Source organism: Argopecten irradians, chromosome 1 (assembly GCF_041381155.1).
Source record: "Argopecten irradians isolate NY chromosome 1, Ai_NY, whole genome shotgun sequence".
Classification (NCBI taxonomy): Eukaryota; Metazoa; Mollusca; class Bivalvia; order Pectinida; family Pectinidae; genus Argopecten; species Argopecten irradians.
This window is the reverse complement of record NC_091134.1, coordinates 33385228-33406473: the sequence shown is the minus strand read 5'-3', so window position 1 is coordinate 33406473 and position 21246 is coordinate 33385228. Positions and strand designations below refer to the sequence as shown.

At 34.9% G+C, this 21246-nt stretch overlaps 1 protein-coding gene across 4 annotated transcripts; it reads left to right on the top strand.

Annotated features, from left to right (window-relative positions):
- The first annotated feature begins 748 nt into the window (after nucleotides 1-748).
- Nucleotides 749-20588, top strand: LOC138324904 (gamma-butyrobetaine dioxygenase-like). 4 transcript variants are annotated; one of them, XM_069270147.1, is made up of 16 exons: nucleotides 749-878; nucleotides 4884-4972; nucleotides 7021-7088; nucleotides 7941-8038; nucleotides 8612-8739; nucleotides 11824-11963; nucleotides 12502-12560; nucleotides 13260-13335; nucleotides 14609-14653; nucleotides 15117-15241; nucleotides 16904-17044; nucleotides 17647-17707; nucleotides 18465-18518; nucleotides 19563-19631; nucleotides 19963-20064; nucleotides 20215-20579. In XM_069270147.1, the coding sequence occupies exons 2-16, from the start codon at nucleotides 4894-4896 to the stop codon at nucleotides 20320-20322; spliced, it is 1353 nt and encodes a 450-aa protein (XP_069126248.1). In that variant the 5' UTR covers nucleotides 749-878; nucleotides 4884-4893; the 3' UTR covers nucleotides 20323-20579. The 4 variants fall into 4 exon arrangements, with proteins under 4 accessions (XP_069126248.1, XP_069126258.1, XP_069126267.1 ...); XM_069270157.1 differs by having other exon boundaries at nucleotides 767-902; nucleotides 19596-19631; nucleotides 20215-20588; XM_069270139.1 differs by having other exon boundaries at nucleotides 768-902; nucleotides 20215-20578.
- Nucleotides 20589-21246: the final 658 nt, after the last annotated feature.

Sequence of the window (21246 nt, the reverse complement as noted above, 5' to 3'; positions counted from 1 at the left end):
GAAAATATTGAAAGTAAGATACACTCCAAAATCCAATTACTGTTATATATCGCTGTATGTAGTTAACAAACCTTTTGCACGCGACCTACAATGCACACAACACCTGTACCCCTGGGTACGACAATGAGATAGCATACGCGCACGTATTGGGGGCGTCTATGGGGTATTTTGTATTTATTGAATATAGTGCGCGTCGCTCTTTAGTATTTCTTGTATGCAACTGAGTGGGTAAAGTCGTCAAAATATGGTACATTTGTACGTTGTTCTGTTAAAGTATTTTTTTTTTATTTTGGAAAGTATAACCTATGTTATTAGAATGAACATGGTAAAATATCGGAACAAATAAGAGCATGTTCTAAATAACCCCGTGCTGTCAGATTTACCTAGGATATTTCTATAAGGATATTTCTATAGCTATATTTATATACATATTTCAAGACAATATTTTTTGTCGAAACTGTGAATATTTGATTAAAACTTAGTGAAGATAAATTCCAAAGGAATATTAATGTTTATAGTTTGTAGAATTTTACTTACATAATCCTGCAGAATTTTTTATATAAATATAATAGTCTGGCGTATAAATCAACATAAACTGTTAGCACATGTATACCTAAAAGATGTTAGTATGACCATTAGACTAATGAATCCCTTTTTACACACAAGTCCGTATATATATCGTTATATAATACACTCCGATTGCGGCCCTTAAAGACATATACACACGAGTTATTGGGTCACGATCGGACGTACAAATGTACACGTGTAACGCGCCGCCGCACGAGAAGTTTTACTCGCTACGCGTGAACAGGTAAAGCTGCGATGGAAAGTCAGAGACAGAGCAGAGGAGAGAGACGACAGATTTAGCAGGAAAAGAGGTAAACAGAAAAACAAACTTATAAGTAAGTGAAAGTTATTTTACATTTGAATAGGTTTAGGAGATTCAAGGACACCGGAGTCTCAAGAAATTACAAAAATCATATACATGTATTTCTTTCATACCTACGGGTGTAATACTGGCTGGTCCACAGGGACTTGTAACGTAGTTTGTGAGAAAGTCTGCTGTGTATACATGTGTACTATATACTATATAAAAGGACAAGGGAACCAACGGCTCGCTTGGAAGAGGTACACCTGCCTCTACAAAAAATCGCCCGTATTCCGTCAAACATTGATAAATATGTACATATTTAATACCAATATATTCTTAAATAAATTTTCGACATGGAAAACACAACTTCAGACACGAAATAATATATTAACATACCTTTATTTCACTATGAACGTGGAAAATGCAGTCAGATATCACCGATGTTGTTATGTACATATTTATCAATGTTTGACGGAATACGGGCGACTTTTGTAGAGGCAGGTGTACCTCTTCCAAGCGAGCCGTTGGTTCCCTTGTCCTTTTATATAGTATATAGTACACATGTATACACAGCAGACTTTCTCACATACCTACGGGTGTAATACTGGCTGGTCTAGGGCAATACACTCATGTCGTCTGAGGCTGTGTTGCATGGTTACTCGTGCAATAAAGCCTCGTGACGTCACGGCGTCAACAAAATTTTATTTCCTCGGTAAAATTTTAACATTTTTTTTTCACAAACTTGACTGGTTTTACTATAGAAGATGCAAACAACGAAATTCTGATTGATAATTTCATGGAATTATTTCAAAATGGCGGGATATTATAGTTGTAAAATTGCAATAAAACGTCGAGGTATGAAAGAAAAATACTCTTTCATAAGTGGATATGAAGGATAGGGATATTCTACCCTCGGGATCACAAAATGTTGCAAAACCCTCGGGTTTTACTACATTTTGTGACCCTCGGGTAGAATATCCCTATCCTTCATATCCACATATGAAAGAGTCTTATATTACATAACAAAACATAATTACTAGTTATATTCATATCAGGCAGTGTTCGTTAATGTGTAAAGTTACACTTATACATGTTAAAAACATGAAGTAAGTACGATCTGCAATTATCTTTAACACTTTGTTAACATTTCACATCTGCAATAGTCAATACGTACATTACCTGTACAAATATAGCATTTTGATGAGGTAAATACATGGTTATATCGACCAAAGAAAAATATTAACCGAGGACGTAATCATATAATCTACAGCACAGGGACTTGTAACGTAGGTTGTGAGAAAGTCTGCTGTGTATACCTATGTACTATATACTATATAAAAGGACAAGGGAACCAAAGGCTCGCTTGGAAGAGGTACACCTGCCTCTACAAAAGTCACCCGTATTCCATCAAACATGGATAAATATGTATATTTTTAATACCAATTGTTCTTAAATAAATGTTCTACTCGGAAAACACAACTTCAAATACGAAATGATATATTAATATACCTTTATTTCACTATGAACCTGAAAAACGTGAACGTGATCTACAGCTGCCATTTTCCTGACACGATAAAAAGGACTCGATGTGTATGCGTAAAGTCTAATCCGGTCAAAGTATTGCTTCTACTACATGCTATAAACACTAATAAACCTAATGACATGGGTTTTTTTTGTTTGTTTTTTAACAAAAATATTTACTGAACCCTGTGGACTTTCAAAACTGAAATGTACAATTTTTGTATATTTTGCCAAAATTGAATATCAACACAACAATCTACGAGTCAACAGCAATATCTAAGGATAGGACGGATGCATAGACACTTTTTAGTAACTAAGTTATGATCTACTACACCTTATAAGTTATGTTAAGGTATACAAAAATCACCAGTTTAAACGGGGTCTTAAACCTTTAACGCTTTTATTATAATGAATACATGTGCATGAAGATCTACACCATTACACCTGTAGCTCCATGGCCAGGACACAGTCAATATACATATAGGTCTGTCTTCGATGAAATATTCCACTTCGATGTCAAAAATATATTAACAGATTGACATTAAGATGGTGTAATTCTCTTATGCTTAGTACTTTATTCCGTAAAAAATCGTATAAGCCTACATGGCCTAGTTCTATTGCTGTAATTTAACTAGCCTAGTTGGAATTTCAGAATAAACATCAAACGTATTCATAATCCAATGGCACCAGCTGGTGGTTATCGTCATCTTTGATAGAAATCGAAACCGTCGACGTCGTCTGGCATATTCACTTGAGTAGCAGTTTCATATGCAATGATCATGACGTCTTGCCGATTCGTGCAGGATAGTCATGTAGCAAGCACCACTGAATCAGAAGCTTGATCCATTTGTAGCATGCACAGGGACCAGGCACAAATTTCTAACAAACAGGACAACGTATATGATATCATGACTATATATATTATAGTATCAAGGGTATGGACTCTGCGGTAGAGAAAACCCTACATATTCTTTAAATACGTGATTTTTTTTTTTAATAAACGGGCTCTATATATTAGTTACCTAAAAGAGAAATAATTTATCTTTCCAATGAGTGCTTGTTGAACAAAATTGGCCAACATTGACCAAGTTATGGCCTGATGAATCGGGAAATTTTCCCTGCCCGCTCTAAATGTCGTCTCGCTTCTAATGGGTACCTCAATTACCAATTCGAAATATCACAAAATCTACGCTTGTGGCGGTAACCATTACCCATTACTGTGTTCACCCACAATCTCCTTTGGAGGTATCATGTCCCTTACTTTGTAGAAACTTTATTTAAACATCGTGTAGCTTACTTCTTTTAACCACCACCGCCATGTTTATTTTTTTCTTCTGACCCGGCGACTAGCACAACACTACATAATTTGCATAATGCATTCATGATATGCAAAATCGAGAAGTGTACCGAAGAAAAAAACCTGAACATGGCAGTTGATTTTTTCAGGGTAACACCCTGTAGCCATCGTTCTTCCTGCCTTGTAATGAACATATAAATCAAATAATTCTTTTGGCATTTATCAAAGAAACAACATGTCTGATATAGAAATTGAGAACCTTTGATTGGTTCCATGATTGATCAATATAACAACGTTCACAGGTATATAAGTCATTTTTTTCGTTACGATTTGATGATATATGTACATCATCCATTCATGGAGCAATGTTAATTATCAAATAATTAATTTTTTCTTTGTTTCTGGCTTTCTGATTGGCCTGTTCATTTTTTTTCATTCGACGATGAATAAGTCCGAGAATGGCGCGGAAACCCGACGTTATCGTGACGTCACAATAGAAACATTGACGTTGGCGCTGGAAAATTAATTATAAGCATTGAAGTCACTATTTTTTTTTATTTCATCGGGTTATGAAATAAATTTTGTTTGCAAACTTTTGTGAGAATCCGCTACGCGGATTCACACAGTTGGCAAACAAAATTTCTGTCATACCCCGATGAAATTAAAAATAGGACTTCAATGCTTAAATAACATTCGGACATCTTAAAGCGTGTATATTTGTAAGATAATTCATTGAACATATGCTTATGCGATAAACTGGCTGATCAATTATTTTAAAACAGTACTAAAATATATATTTAAAACAGTACTAAAATATATATTTATCAAAACCCATTGAAAACATATAACAGATAACGTGAATTATAACAACGGTATTACTTGCAATATCTACTTATTTTTTCGGACTAACGGGCGTTCGGACTATTGGGCCTTCGGACTATTGGGCCTTCGGACTATTTGGCCTTAAGACTATTGGACCTTCGGACTAACTGGCCTTCGGACTATTGGGTCGTATGGATATAAGGGTGTCACCTTCTCTACTTACCCCGCTATCTTCAGCTGTAATAACATCTTTGACATGTTTGGACAAATACATTATATGTATCGCCTGAAATCGTTATTAAATTTGACATATATTTACTTTAAGAAGCAGGCTAAAGCACGCATTCATATCAAAGGTATTCTTGTTTGCAGGAAGATTAAGATGTTGTGTGTTTCAAGAATATTAAGTGCTTTCACGCCAATTATACAAGGAAACAGCAGAGCTCCTTCATTGCGGAAAGGTAAGTAACATATTTACGAATAGCTAGTTTTTATGATTTTCTATGGTGCTACGCTACGCTCTCAGGGTATTTTTTTATTTCTTTCTTTTTTATCTTTAAAAAACAGGAACCGACGATTTTGTATTTCTCTTCCATAACAAAACCTACATGTTTAACACTTTTACCACTTGTGAAAGGTTTGAGTTTTTTATCGTTCTAATTTGAAATATGGAAAAAAAAAATTACCGTGCCTCGCCGAAATTTCCTAGCGCTCTACTTTTGTAATAAATAACACATCAAATCTCCTTGCGACAAAAGCGAAATAGCACATTGCTTTTTCTTGTATAGACTATAGCGAGACTTTTTTGTAACTTTGAAAAATAGATAAAAAAATTAAATTTCATCAAATAAAAATCTTTTACGTGTTGATTTCATCAAAAGGGAAATTTTGATGTAAATAAAATACATAAGGTCCGCCATCTTGGATCCAAGTGGTACGCTTCAAGAAACGAACCACTTGCACTGGTTCGGTACGGCTGGTATGGCGCGTTCCATTACAAGTTGTGCGAACACACTGTTGGTGATGCTCATTTATTACGGATATTTTCATAGGAGTCATTGGCTTATTTTTTAATTCCTAATACAGTACTTTTAAAAAAAATCACATCATATAAGCTTGAAACACAAACTACAACTCTTTGCCACCATTTTTGTGTATCATACTTTTTAATCTATAAATTTAAAGGAATTTCATATTTCATGTGTTTACTTTTTAATAAATAAATGTAAAGGAATTCAAAAGGGATTTCATATTTCATGTGTTTGCTTTTTAATAAATAGTGCAATTTAGATTATCTAAGCTAAAAATTTACACAATTTCTTTTGCTTCATCTGTGTGTATTTATATTTGGCAGCGGTCCATGTAAAATGAAATGCAATGTTTCCGAAGAAGAAAACTCAATAAAACTAGTCTGCTTTGAAGGGTTTTGTTTGTATTAAATCAGGACGGGACACACGTTGACATGTGCAGACGAAATGCGTAAAATTTAAACTGCAATATGTAGGTTTATATAACACGAAGTTGAAAACATGTTATTTCAGTCAGAGCACATCTGTAACTCACTGCTTTTGTAGTTTTATTCCTCACGATGGCTTTCAATTACATTTGTGTAAGTTATGAAGACGTTTTAAAGCCGCATAGACCGTATCATTAAGGGACCGTAAAACAATGGCAAATATGGTATAATAGCCCAATGAAAGTTACGAACTTTCCCAAATTACAAGAAAAGAAAGTTCTAAGATCCAAAGATATAGATATTGAGAAGTTTATTTTATACTTGTGTTCGGTCAGCACGAAAGTTACCACCTCCCCAGCTTAGAAATGCTTCTTTGCCCTTGTACAGACATAAAATGATTCTTTACTAATCACCGGCAAATTTTAAATGATTATTTCTTTTCACACATGTAAAATAAGGTATAGTATTGATTCTTGTGTGTATATATACAAAGATTATGTACAACTTTTGAATAATTGACAATCAACAAACATACAATTTGATATAATGTTATTTGTCTGAGTTCTTTATGAAGTGTTCATTTTAGAAATATTCAGCAAATAACAAAAAGGCCCGGCTAGATCAAAGGTCATTTGGGTCAAAGGTTAGTGTCTAATCTCATATTAAAACACTGTGAATATCGAACTTTTATTTCTTTTGAACTCGGAATTTTTTGTTGATGTGTAATTTGGAGAAAGTTAACTTTTTAAAATATATGTACCCTAAATTTCTTTTGTTGATTTACGGATCTTCAGGATACGGATTATGCTGCTTTAAGTGGTTTTACTGATTCATTATAGAAATAGAGATTCTATTGTTTTATTTCAATTCCTCCACTGTTTACTCCCCACGTATACATGTTGCACATTGTTGATTTTCGCATTGATCAAAGCTTTATTCGGAAAACACTATATATTTAAGTGCAATATAATTATAATACACATGTGAACTTTGTCACAAACACAGCGACAATCCTTTGAAGTCTCCCCTTTATGTCATTCTTTTCATTTACAGTTCCATTGAAAGCATGCAGACAATTGAATATTACACCTGTATGGCCAATTCATAATGCTTTGCAAGTGGTGAGTAATCCATAATTCTAAAAAAGATAAATTCTATATATATATATACATATAAATATTGCCGCAGCTTGACGTGAAGGTTTTATTTCTCATGTGTTGATTTAAATATTTCTGTATCATTGGCTTAAATACCAATGTTCTTGATGTGATACGATACTATAAATTCTAGTCTTTTTATCATGTTGACCACTAATCAGAAATTTAACGCGTGGGCTTGATGGATACTCCCTCTTCTTTGCAATTATGAGAACAGAATACAACAAACAGACCAGAGACCCGCACAAATAATAAAAAAAAACCTCACGCATTTGAAAATATCACAACAATTGTGAACGTGGCAAAATTTTAACGGTAACGTAATGGAATGCTAAAAGTCGTTGACGGCATATCAACTTATCTCATGTTGAAGTGAGATGTAGATCTACTGCTGGAGTTGAGGAACTACTCGAGAGCAATAAAACGCACAAAGAACAGTTGAGGAACTACTCGAGAGCAATAAAACGCACAAAGAACAGTTGAGGAACTACTCGAGAGCAATAAAACGCACAAAGAACACAAACATAAGAGTATAATATTGTAGCAATACCATATACTAAGCAAAGGTTTAGCTTGAGACAATAAAGCAGCGAAATCCTTCCAACAGTTGATGTATCGTTTTCCAATAATACGCACATGAGGCAAATGATGAAAAGATAACATCTTTGAAAAACAATTTTATTGTGGGGCATTACATTAACCAATCTGTACAAATGTAAACTCAACCAAGAGTAGCTATTTAGTGTTTTGGGACATATAGTGGTAATATACTTTGGATCAATTTGATGGTTGATTAATCTGCGTTTGTATTTTAAGCGTAGCACTCATGAGCCAGGTGGAGTTATTGAGGAGGCTAATATTACCGGTAATAGGAAAATCTTGTCTGTCAAATGGCGAAACGGGGAGTTCGCGAGGTGAGTGTGCATATGAAATAGCACGTCCTGAGAAACATGTTCTCCATAATCTGTTTAAAGCACTTTATTTGATTATACATTCTGTCATTAAGTATTACAGCAGAATCTAATAAAGTAATCCCAGTGAAGAGTCGTTTTCACGCCAATTATTGTTTTTATATCCCATGAACATTTCGCGATCAAGGTCGACAAGAGTTTCAACCGAAACATTATTTTCTTTAAAACGTGGCAAGATATAGATAAAAAAAATCTTTTAACAGTTATAATGCCTAGTTATATTACGATGTCGTCTGTGACGATTTGGACCAAGAAAATCGGGCAATAGCCTCTTGATCATGCGCCATGAACCTTGTGCCTTGATATAAATTAATTTCAAAATATGCTCTTAGGAGCAAGTGTTGCTTTTGACGTCATCATATACAAGAGAAACTCCACATTACATAATGTGCACAACAAAGTTTTTTTTAACACAAGCCATTACGTCACAGTTTCACATGACCTGTTCCCAAAGATTTCTACATCAGAAAAATAATTCTGCCATGCTATAAAATAGATTTTGTTACTTTTTCTTAGTTTCCATAGCAAATGGTTGAGGTTTAACTGTCTGTGCAGTAAGTGTAATGATCATACGTCTAAAAGTTGGATCTGGCCAGCACATCAAGTACCATTAGAACTGACTCTCAAGAGTATGACTACCACAGGCAAGTATCATAGTTTCGATTTATTTTAAGTACCGGACGGAAAACCATCGACCTTTAGCAAGGTCTGTAGATTTTAAACTCGCAACTCAAAGGCGGAAAGCTAGCGAAAGAATTTAAATAGCTTGATGTTTAAGACTCCGTGTAAACTAGTGATTTTTGTATACCTTAATACAACTTTCTAGGTGTAGTTGAACATAACTTAGTTACTAAAAAGTGTCTTTGCATCCGTCCTAACCTTAGATATTACTTTCTACTCCCTAGACGGCTGTAGGTATATGATGCAAATATAGCATATAGGAAGGCGTTTCAATTATTTCACTATCATCTATTATATACTTTTATCAACAATGAACATGAAGCGAAGACTAGTTTTGAGAAAAAATATTTAACTGCTGTATTTGGGGCAAAACATATTACCTTACGCCGCCATTTTCCCGACTAGGTCAGAAAGGACTTGATGTGTATGCCTTCGATAAGTCGAATTCGGTGAAACCATTGCTCCTACTACATGCTTTAAACACTTGTTATCATAATGGCATTGTTGTTTTGGTGACAGAAATATGAACTGAACCTTGTGGACTTGCAAAACTGAAATGTACACTTTTTGGCATTTTTTGCTGAATTTTACAATAAAAAAACCCATAACAATCTACGAGTCAACAGTAATATCTAAGGTTAGGACGGATGCATAGACGCTTTATATCAACAAAGTTATGTTCAAGTACACTTTAGAAGTGAAAGTATAGTCATACAAAAAATCACTACTTTAAACGGTATCTTTAACCTTAATTTTTCGATTATTGCTTAAATTGTTCCTTGTGGTGATATTGTCACTAAATTGAGATAATAACTCCACCACAATGTATCCTATGTAGATTAACGATGCGGATTTCGTATAGAAAAAAATAGATAGTGTGTCTGGTTGTTTTCCTCATGGACAAACAATTTACCGAGTTCCTAGTACATGGAGGACACAGAATTTTAATGTAAGTAATGATAAATATCTCATTGATATTGCGTAATGAAATAAGAAAAAAATAACAAACCAGTTTGTTTACGCAGGTAAAATATACAGATTTATTCCAAACTGTTACATTTTATTTTATTACATTGTAAATTGGATCCTTAGGGGTGTTTACATGTACGCACATGCAGGGTATAGTGTACCCACGTGATGGAATTTCCCCAGATTAGTTTGACCACTGTTCTATGATTGGTCAGTCAATCTGAGGGTTTTGACCTTTCTTTGTGCGTTCGCGTCACTACCGCATTACTATCTTAGACAGCGTGAATTTTTGTGTGTGGGTCCAAGTTTATCCAAGATCAAGATGATTCATTGAACCCTCATTTTCATGCTGCCCCTTTTTCAAAACTGAAGTTTTTTTTTCTTTTATTTTGTTGGCTGGTGAGGAAAGTGTATAAGGACATCGGCCCTCCAGGAAGGGCGTTAGAAATTGCTGCCCCTATTGCATAATCGTAAAAGGCGACTAAATTTAGGATCTTATCTTTTCTCTTCTTCCTAACTAACTATGCTCTTCCTAACGCCTCCATTGACACCGCCTCACTTTTGGTATTCCGTTGAGCGCTCGCCCCTGTGAGATAGGCTATGGGTTCTTTTCCCTGGCCGAGACACACCAAAGTCTATAAAAGTTGTAGTTTCTGCTCCTGCTACGCGCTCAGCATACAGGGAGTAGGGCGACTGGTTTGCCCGTTTTCAGTGTAATTTGACCGGATTTGGTGTGTTGCTTGGTGTCTTCGGCAGCATGCTTCAATAATACGGCACTAAAAGGGCAACAGTTCCGTTATACAAGAAGACACAACACGAACATACCGCGGTCTCCCAAACACGCACCTTGCATTTCACAAACGCTTCACATCACATACATGGGAGCCGTCCTTACATGACCCTGGCTATTAATAGGACGTTAATTAATTACCAGCCAACCGCAAGTACACAAGTAGGAGTATCAGGCTCATTTATCTTGTCACTACGATGTGAACTCTAGTGCACTACAGTGTTAATTCTAGTGCACTACGTTGTTAACTCTTGTGCACTACAATGTGAACTTAAGTGCACTACGATGTTAACTCTAGTGCACAAGCTAGTGAACCGGAGTTAACTTTACTTGTGTACTCCAGTGCACTTCACTACCAAGTTTAGCTTGCTCCCAACTGTATAAGGACATGTACACTATTGGCCCTGCAGATAGGGCGTTAGAATTGTACCTGCTGCCCCTATTGCATGATCGTAAAAGGCGACTGAATTTAGGATCTTATCTTTTCTCTTCTTTCTAACTGACTTTATCCTTCCTAATGCCTCCCTTGGCATCGCCTCACTTTTGGCCTTGAGTTGAGCGTTCGCCCCTGTGAGGAAGGCTCTGGGTTCTGTCCCCTGGCCGAGACACACCAAAGTCTATAAAAGTGGTAGTTTCTGCTCCTGTTTAGCGCTCAGCATACAGGGAGTGGGACGACTGGTTCGCCCGTTGTCAGTATAATGTGACCGGGTGGGGTGTGTTGCTTGGTGTCTTCAGCGGCATGCTTCAGTGATATAGCACTATAAAAAGGGCAACAGTTCCACTATACAAGAAGACACAACATGAATATACCGCAGTCTCCCGAAACACGCACCTCGCACAACATACACGCAACGCACCTCATACATGGGAGGCCGTCCTTACATGACCATAGCTGTTAATAGGACGTTAATTAATCAAACAAACAAAAAACAAACAAAAGCTGTCATGTCACCAAAGGTGGGTTTTCCTAAGACTATTTTGTAATTTGTTTGCTATCTATTATTTACTTTATAATTGCTATTTAATTATATTTGTTCCCAATTATATTTTATAGATGTTTAGAAGCAATAATATGTTGTGTTATTTATCAAACTTAACATTAACAGCAACTATTGTTTCCATTATTATTCCTATGGTCCTTTTGTTCATGTTACGAAACAGAGATGGTATAAACGTCCATTATCCTTCCGTTTTTGTATAGATAAACACTTCGAATGCATGTTCATTCATGCTATATTAGGTCAAGACATAACATTTGGTGAAATCCTTTCTCATGTTTCGCTTTCAGATAATGGGGAAATTCATGTCCAATGGAATGAGGAGGAACATGAAGGAATCATTACCAAGGATCATCTTCTACAGCATTCCTACTCCGAAGAGAACCGCAGACGTTTGAGGGAGGAGACAAAACTACAGTTCCAGACCGATGTAAGTCTGTCAAACACATGGTTGGCTTTCTGTTTTATTTTGTCTGCTCACATGAATATTTTTACTCCAGCACATCGTTTGATGCTTAAATATAACCTGCAGACGATGTAAATGATACCGATTTTGTCTGGCCAAACTATTTTCATCTGGCTTCACCAGTATTGCTTCCCAAAATGGATTGTGTAATTTTGATGCAGCAAACACACTAGCCATTATCGTGGCGTATCTGACTCTACCATTAAGTGCAATCTTTTGAAAATAAATCTATACAAGATACAATCTGGTACGTCAGGAAAAACAACTGTATGTATAAACTATGGCTTAAAGCTGACAATGCAAGTTAAAAAGCTTTTCCTGTCGAGATAAAAAAAATGCGATGGTCTTCTGGTCACCGTTTCCAATTATATCAATAATATAGACAGATTCCTATCTGTAAAGACATATGTGAAAGATTATCAATATAATAGACTTCAGATAGATTTACAATGACATGTTAAAACCTCATTTTACTTGCCCCTATCGTGTGTGATTTTTGCAGATGACGTTACCGGAAGTATCCTGGCTGGATGTAGAGAAATGCGAGGATGCCTTATATAGGTATATCTGGTATCAATTACTTCTCTAATACGATGGTTGGTATTCATCTCATTTATTTTACTGCAATCTGATTAAAATCATATCTGAATATCTACGCCGTTAAGATAAACCTACTCTACCGGAACGGCGTTAGAATCAAGATATGATTTCAATCAGATTGATTTTACTGTGTTATTTTTCGATATATAATTTTTAACTTATCAATCAAAATGGTTAGTTCTATCATATTGTCATTTGTTTCAGAACCATTAACTTAAAATAAGATCTTTTATTCAGAAAACCATCTGGTGAAATACGTGACATTAAAACATTTGTATGAATGTACATGGGTTATTATTATATTTTTTCTTCTTCTGTTTTTTCGATTGAATCTTTAATTTCATAACAAAATTAAACTTTTGTTGTAACGGTAGAATTTTATAAAATTAAAAATTGTATTGTAAAAATGTACAATATTAAGTATAACAAATAAATGAAAATATACGGTATTTTGTAGATAGTAGATAGTATACTTAACTATAAGATACTACTCAAAATACTCGTCAATTATAGTTGGAGAAAATGTATTGGCGATGTGAGACCTTTTTTATCCTAGTATATTTTAAGTTATGTCACATATTTCAAAATATACAAGAACCGGATCATAGCAGAATGAATATCAGAATTTATAGTTCAAACTACAATTTGTGTCTTATACAGATGGTTGAGGAACATCAGTGACAAGGGGATATGCCTGTTGACAGACGTACCGGCCGAACATCACTACGCTAGGAAAGTAAGTCGTCACACAGTGCCAATCTAGCGTAGTACATACGTAGTATTATACGATTTAAAGACACTCTATCTAATGCAAATTATTTAATACATGCGATAAAATGTGCAGATGTGTAACAGCAGTGAAGATAGCATTATGATTTATAAATGTTTGTCACTAGATCATAAATGTAACCATCATACATTTTATCAAGGTCATCTAGGAGCATAATACAATCGTCATGTGTCCTTTGCCTTAAGCAATTTACATTTTCTACTTCTTCTCCAAAACAACTGAAGTAAATCTGCTACTATTTTGGCCAACCCTTTTTTTGCCTATGATCAATCAAAATTGTAAATTACATGGCCACTCACCTTCTTGGGACTGTGGAAGAAACTTTATCAAGTAAACTTGACTAAAATTACACATTCAATAAAACTCACAGATGATTAAAGGGCCTTTACAAAAAAGTTAATTTCGTGGGCAATGGGTCTCACATTTTCCCTGAAAACGGAGTCAAGTTTACTGAACTTTATATAGGGACAACTCAATTTTGATCATTATTTGATCAGTTTCCAAGGGGAATACATCAAACATGGTAAGAGCTGTTAGCAACAAGAGATAGCATTTTACAGGTTTGCCACATTTTGGTCCTAATTGACTATCAGGAGCCTTAGGCAAAACAAAATTAGTCGAAATTGGTTAAAACTATTAGCAAAATACATCTTTTAACCATTATTGTCATACTGGCCTTGATTGACTCCCAGGGGAGGGACCAAAAGAGATCAAAATAGCTAAAATGAAAAAAAAATAAAAAAAAAAATCATTTCAGTTCATAATTGCGATAATCTTTATAGATTGAAAGGTCAAATCGAAAAAAATCTGTTGAAAGTTCATATTAGTCTTCACAGACATCATGTCAGGCTTGTGATCAGTTTGCGTATCTTTGTGACATTCTGTATCAGGACTCGTGTGACCCCTGGGCTTCGTGTTCTTGTGTCACTTTGCCTTGATGTCTCTGTGAATTACTCTCTGCGACTTGCTCTACTTTGTTTTCGTATTTGGAAAAACTCCCAGATAGCGAATAAAAAAAGCAATTCACACAGACATTCATATACGGGCAAATTGTCTGTAAAATACATCATAGTACCCCCAAGTCTCTGTTGCTCTATTTTTAATCTGTGAGATCAATTATTCTTTCCCGGAAATCCAAAACGCTTATCTGTTGCGAAAAAAAATTCTTTACTGCTCTTACATTCGGATGTAATGTGTAAATATAATTGATTCATTGCAGGTGTTGAGTAAAATTGGCAGCCTGACAGGGACCCTGTATGGCGATGTAAGTGGCACTCTGTCAATTATTCTTAGCAAATCTTCAAGTGTTTGTACTAAATCGTTTCGTTATAGCCGCAATTACCTTCAGATTAGCACTAAAGCATCAATGACAATTCTTTACAGAATAAGATATTTGAATCCGTTTAGTTCATTGCCAATTTAAACTGCTAAATTATGTTGGTATTTCAAAATGTTTGTAACAATTTTATAACAATATGTTACGAACAGCTGTGCTTACAATGTTTAAAGTGCATATACTGCATACTATCTGGCACTATTCAATTGTCTTTGAAATTCCATTGAATAATCCCATAGTATAGGAATTTTTTTCCTATTTAAATTTTTCAAAAAAGGTATTGCAAAAGTATGAAAAAATGATATTTTCAATAAATATTAAATAAATGATATTTTCAATAAATATTAAATAACAACCCTGTGTATCACACGACTTATACCTATTCTGGCAGATCTGGGATGTAAAACTCCACAAAAATATTATCAACGCAGCATATGGACGCCAAGCTCTTCTTTTCCACACTGACCTCGCCATATACGAAGCGCAACCTGGAATACAATTTCTTCATTGTTTAAAGTAAGACAAAATCATATTGCGACTGAAATATTTTATATCTATTCTACACTTTCAATACTTCAAGTTATTATACACACCGTATAGCCAGTTATTCTCGCGGACAAAAACTTTCGCGATTTTTACTAAAAACAAGAAAATCCAATTTTAGCGGTTTTTAATTTTCGCGATACGGGTTTAAGGGTAGATATGATTCAACCATTTCTCAATATTTTGCGGATCAAATTTTCACGATCATAGCAATGTGACGCGAAATCGCGAAAATATCATCCCAGCGAATATATTCGGCTATACTGTACGTACCTAACTGGCATTTGATGAAAACATTTCATTCCACACTACAGCAATTGTCTTAGAGATGTGTAATATCAAGTGAATAACCATGTTACCATGACAGCGGGTAATAATCCACACTCATTGAAATAACTCTTCCCATAATATCGTTCTTGAACCCGTCGAGAACATTGTCAGCTTACCGCTTTCAAAGAACAATTAATTCGTTCGTCATATCAGTATCATCAGCGGTCGCCAACAGAGATGTAATCAATACAATATATATAGACCTTTAAAATAAACATTACTTAAAAGAAACACGGAGAAATAAGTATCTACATTACAGTCTCGAAACTTTGGAATAATGGTCTTGTTTGTCTGTTTAATACCAGTATGTTACTACAGAACATTGAACAGTAATTTTTTTAAGTATAGTAGTACCTTTATCTATATGTTAAAGCTGTTTCTCTATTCTATCTAAGGATTTCTTCGTTTCGGTTTAATCAATCGGTAATGGCCCTCTGTGTTGAGATATATCCAGAAGTATATTACTACTGTTGAGGGTTATTTACACTCGGGCTACGCCTCCAAGGAAAATAACGCTCACCAGTGACCTAATTCTGGATATATCTCTTCACCATGTACCATATATTTGCATATAATCAAATCCGTTTCTCAGTATGAAGATATAACACACTGGCATTTGATATAATCACGGCTTCTTCAAAGACAAAGACCGTTGCAGAGAGATTAAGGCAGAGACACACAGACACAGAAGCACAGGTACAGAGAGACATAGAGACAGTGGCAAAGAGACAGACAAATACACAGAGTGACACAGAGACAGAGGCAAATAGACAGATACAAACACAGAGAGACAGACACTGAGGCAAACAGACAGAGGCAAAGAGACATAGACACAGAGACATAGACATGGAGATACACAGAGAGACACACACAGAGACACACACAGAGACACACACAGAGAGACAAAACACACACAGAAACAAAGAGACACAGAGACAGAGGAAAATAGACACATGGACACACAGACACAGTATCTCAGATTATCGGTGCCTGTTTTCAGTACCAGCGAACCTTCCATAACTTTGACATTAGAAAGCTAAATATCTAATAGATCTGGCACTGTGATATGTCAATATGAAATATACAAGTGTATGATATGCTGGATTGTATCTCACTTTGTTATTAAAGTAAATTACCATAAACTCGTTGATGCAGCTGCTTTAATTTAAAGAGTTAAAAAGGGTGTGGTATTTGTCTATTCATACTTATTGCAAAGTCTGGAATCTGCTGAAACTCCCTAAATATATATATACATTGTTTTATAAGTTTATTCTCTACCGTATAATCTCATTGCTCTTTGTTAAGATTTGATGATACTCTGGAGGGCGGAGAAACCCTGTTTGTGGACCTGTATCATATTGCCGAGTTATTCCGCACAGATTATCCAGAGGATTTTCGAATTTTGACAGAAGTTCCATTTACTTTTACACGGATTCACTATGATCGGTAATAGTTTAATTGATTAAGTTCCATAAAATTAGTTGTAAAAAGATGTTTCTGGTGGCTGGTTGTCAAAATTTACTTATTTATTTGAATACATTTACTCTTGTTCTCATAATGTAAACTAGTATTTGTTCGCGTGTTTTTCAAAGTGTCTGATAAGTTTAATCACTATGAAATCGCTTGAACTATTGTTAAACGTTTATGACTGGCTGAAATTCTTAAAACTATGTCGCTTTGATAAAAGTGTAAATCCATGTACAGTGCATAAAAAAAACGCGAAATCGAATGCCGCGGATTGTTGGTTAACATCGATATATCAGTGTAGCAATGTCACAGACCTGGTTATGCGGTTATTTAAAGCTTTTCACAGTGTGATGATTCACAATAAAGACATTTAACATTTTCACCGCCCGGTTTATACTCCCAATAACTTGTAAAAGAGGTAAACAGACGCATTAGGAATACACAGAACAGCTTTTATTTTCTTGAAAAAATTAAATGTTGCATCTTCGGGTAATCATTAACAGACAACTCTTTTTATGTTTTTTTTTTTTTTTTTTTTTACTTTTTATAGCTTATACTTTCTATTTTTACACACCATACAGGGCTGATCCTGTACATATGATTCTCAGAAAGCCTCTGATACGTCTTAACGATGACAACCGGGTAAGAATTGCAGATTTTTATCCGTAATAGAAATAGTCAAAACGCACATGCACCTTATTTTTTCATCTTACTTTATCTTATATTTCCAACTTATTAACAAATTTTCTATGACTGACCCCCAGGGGCCTTAGAGGCGGGGCCAAAATGGGTCAAATAGACTAAAACTTCAAAATTCTTCTGAAATTCTGGAACTGGTAGAATCCTCTTCATAGAAGGAAGGACCTTTACAAAAATTGTGAATTACATGACCCTGTGGTCTCGTGTTTCCCTCTGGGGAGGGGATCAAGTGTATTATACTTATTTAGAAAAAAACACATTTATGAGCATTATTTGCTTATTCATCATAGGAAATTAGTCAAACTGGCTTAGAATGATTAGCCTGAAATAGCATTATAACACCATATCCATATTGGTCCTGGCTGAGCCCAAGGGGCCAGAGGGGCGGGGCCAAAAGGGGTCAAAATGGTTAAGATTTTAAAAAATTTTCTTCTGAATTCACATATTTTATGGAACCAAATACTCTTCATGGATTAAAAAGTTAAATTTATAAAATCAATGACTGACTTCAAGGGCCTTATGGGACAATATATAGTGTTTATATGTCTTTTTTTCATTCTGTATCTGAACTCAGGTGACCGTTAAGGCCCATGGACCTCTTGTTTTAAATGATTTTTTCTTGTGTAATTTTTGTGCAATTTTGCTTAAAATCAAATGATATTTTTAAAACCTATGTTTGTATATCAATTCGAATTTCCAGATCATAAGTGTGACATGGCATGAACATGAGCTGGGGCCGCCTTTAGTCAATGAGGTAAGATCATTTTCCTGCAAACACCATTGTTTGTATGAGGTTTTTTCTCACTACTCATATCTTATTCATTATGTCGCATTTATTTAGATATATCGCTGTGGTATTTTAAGCATGAAATGTTTCATAAGCTTCACTATATCTTACTTTGTTATATAGCAAATTGTGATACATTAAACTCGTTAACGCATATCCGTTATTATAAATGAGCTACCAAAATGTGTGTGAACCTCTGTCTATTACCTACCAATATGAACTTATTGTAAAAACTTAAAATGTGTGTGAACCTCTGTCTATTACCTACCAATATGAACTTATTGTAAAAACTTAAACTCAATCTGTAATATCTTTGAACATATTTGATGTCGATTTTTCCTTTTGGAGTTTTCAACCAGAAACGCAAAAATAAATTGCATTTAAGGTTTAAGACTCTGTTTAGAATTAGTGATGTTTTGTATGCCTGTATATCAATTCTTAGGTGTACTTGGACATAACATAGTTGATATAAATTGTCTGTGCATCCATCTTACTCATCGATGGTTGTGTTGTTTGTAATTTTTTAGCAAAAAGTGCAAAACGTTGTACAACTTTTTGTTGCCAGTCATTTTTTTCTCAAAGCAAGCCTTCATTTCATGTTTAGTGTCGCTTAAGTATATACAGTGTAAAAGACGTATTTGAGATGATTGAAATGTCTTCCTATATGCGATATTTGCATCATATAATCTACAGCGCCATTTTCGTGACAAGGTAAAAAAGGACTCGATGTGTATGGAAAGTCGAATCCGGTCAAACCAGTGCTCCTATTAGATGCTATGAACACTAGTAAACGTAATGGCATGGCTATTTGATGAAATAAATATAAACTGAACCCTCTGGACTTGCAACAAAATAGTTAAAACAAAATATACTAAGAACACAACAATCTAAAATCTTAATAAAGCAAACGGTAACTTTAAATTTAATAATACATTAAGGTTGTTTCATAAATTTTGGATAAATACGTGGAATTTATTATTTGAAAATATTATTTTGTTTACCATGTATTAGAAAAATGTGGATGATTTCTATCGGTCATATCAGCTCTTCGCCAGGGCTATCAACGAATTCCCCTATAAGGTAAGTGAAAACACTATTTAAAGATAGACATTAGCGCACAATATGATGTTTTTCTTCAAGGCTCTGTTACCGATATTGAAATTTGCTGCAATTCAAAACCATGGTTAGGTTTATCGTATTAATAATTTCATTGACTGCTTAGACAAGAAAAAATATAATTCAAAGAACGGTATCCTGTTTCATTTGTATGCAACGATTAAGAAAAATGGCCGCTTGTGACGAAAGAGTTCATCCTTTAATCAAACGTCTTTTACATCCCGTTTCTTTGCCTTGATTTTAGTTTAAATTAAAAAAAAACATTCACTGTTCATAAATGTATTCCATATTTCAGAGATCCGTACGTCTTCGAAAGGGTGATATGATCTGTTTCAATAACAGAAGACTTGCGCATTCCCGAAATGCTTTTGTGGGGAAAGGTGAAAGACATTTGCAGGTAAGGGAATTGTCACTGAGGTAAAAAAAAAAATCCAGAATGATTAAACAGTTTATTACATATTTAAAAAAAAACGTGTTAAGAACGAAAAATGTGTAGGAACATATCTTGATCGTACCAGATAAATATAATTTTGATGTACTTTTACAGGGATGTTATGTCAACTCGGATGACTTTAAGAGCAAGCTTATGTACCTGTCACACAAGTTGGACAATGGGAGACCGGTGTGTCACATAGGCAATACAGACTGGACCTAGCTACGTAACGGCAATACAGACTGGACCTAGCTACGTAACGGCAATACAGACTGGACCTAGCTATATGTACGTAACGGCAATACAGACTGGACCTAGCTACGTCGCATTCTTGCTATCCAGATGTTCGATAGCTAATAAAATTCTGGACGGAAAAATAAAAGTGTCTTTTAAACACTAAATACCCTGTTTTATACATACATCCATGAAAGGTGTTTCATCGTGTTTATCGTGTAATTCTGGCAGTACTCCTATACTTGTTTTCATGTTCATATATGATTGGTAGGTACATATTTGTAGGTAGAGGATAAATCTGTCTACAAACAAAACTGTCAATAAAATGTAAGTAATATTTTGGAAGAAAAAATAGAGAAAGAGACAGATAATCTACATCTACTACATGGAGTTAGGTTCACTGCACGGACTTGGCATGTAAACCATAGAATATCAATATGAGTTCAAATACGACAAATACAAAATTAGAAATAAATTATCAAAAAAAAACACTGAAGTGGAATGAGTTGCAAGAAAAACAAAATATATGTACATGTATATCGAAGTATTCAAATATTATGTGAACTTATATAGGCCTAGGATTTTTTTTTAAAGATGCAGTGAACCATGACACTTTATCCGAGTACAATATTCGCCATACTTCAGTCACTCAATGCCCTAATTGCGCTAGGCTTTTTAGGTCATCTTTAATCTTGCCATAAGCAAATTTGAATAATTTAGTCGTAAACATACACCGGGGTCGTTTTTATTCCATTACAGTTTTTTACAATCATGCTGTTTTGATAAAATCGAACGAAGTAAACGAAGTCAGAAGTAATATCTACCAATTGGGTGATTAGGTGGTGTAATGATTAAGCCACTCGCCTTTCACTTAGCCGGCCGGGGTTCGATCCCCGACACGGACGTGAAAAG

Bases quoted from the DNA above. Each gene is read 5' to 3' on its own strand.
- LOC138324904 (XM_069270147.1), top strand. From the start codon at position 4,894: ATGTTGTGTGTTTCAAGAATATTAAGTGCTTTCACGCCAATTATACAA. The intron at 4,973-7,020 runs GTAAGTAACATA...TTTCATTTACAG, and splicing joins AGCTCCTTCATTGCGGAAAG to TTCCATTGAAAGCATGCAGA. The intron at 7,089-7,940 runs GTGAGTAATCCA...TTGTATTTTAAG, and splicing joins TTCATAATGCTTTGCAAGTG to CGTAGCACTCATGAGCCAGG.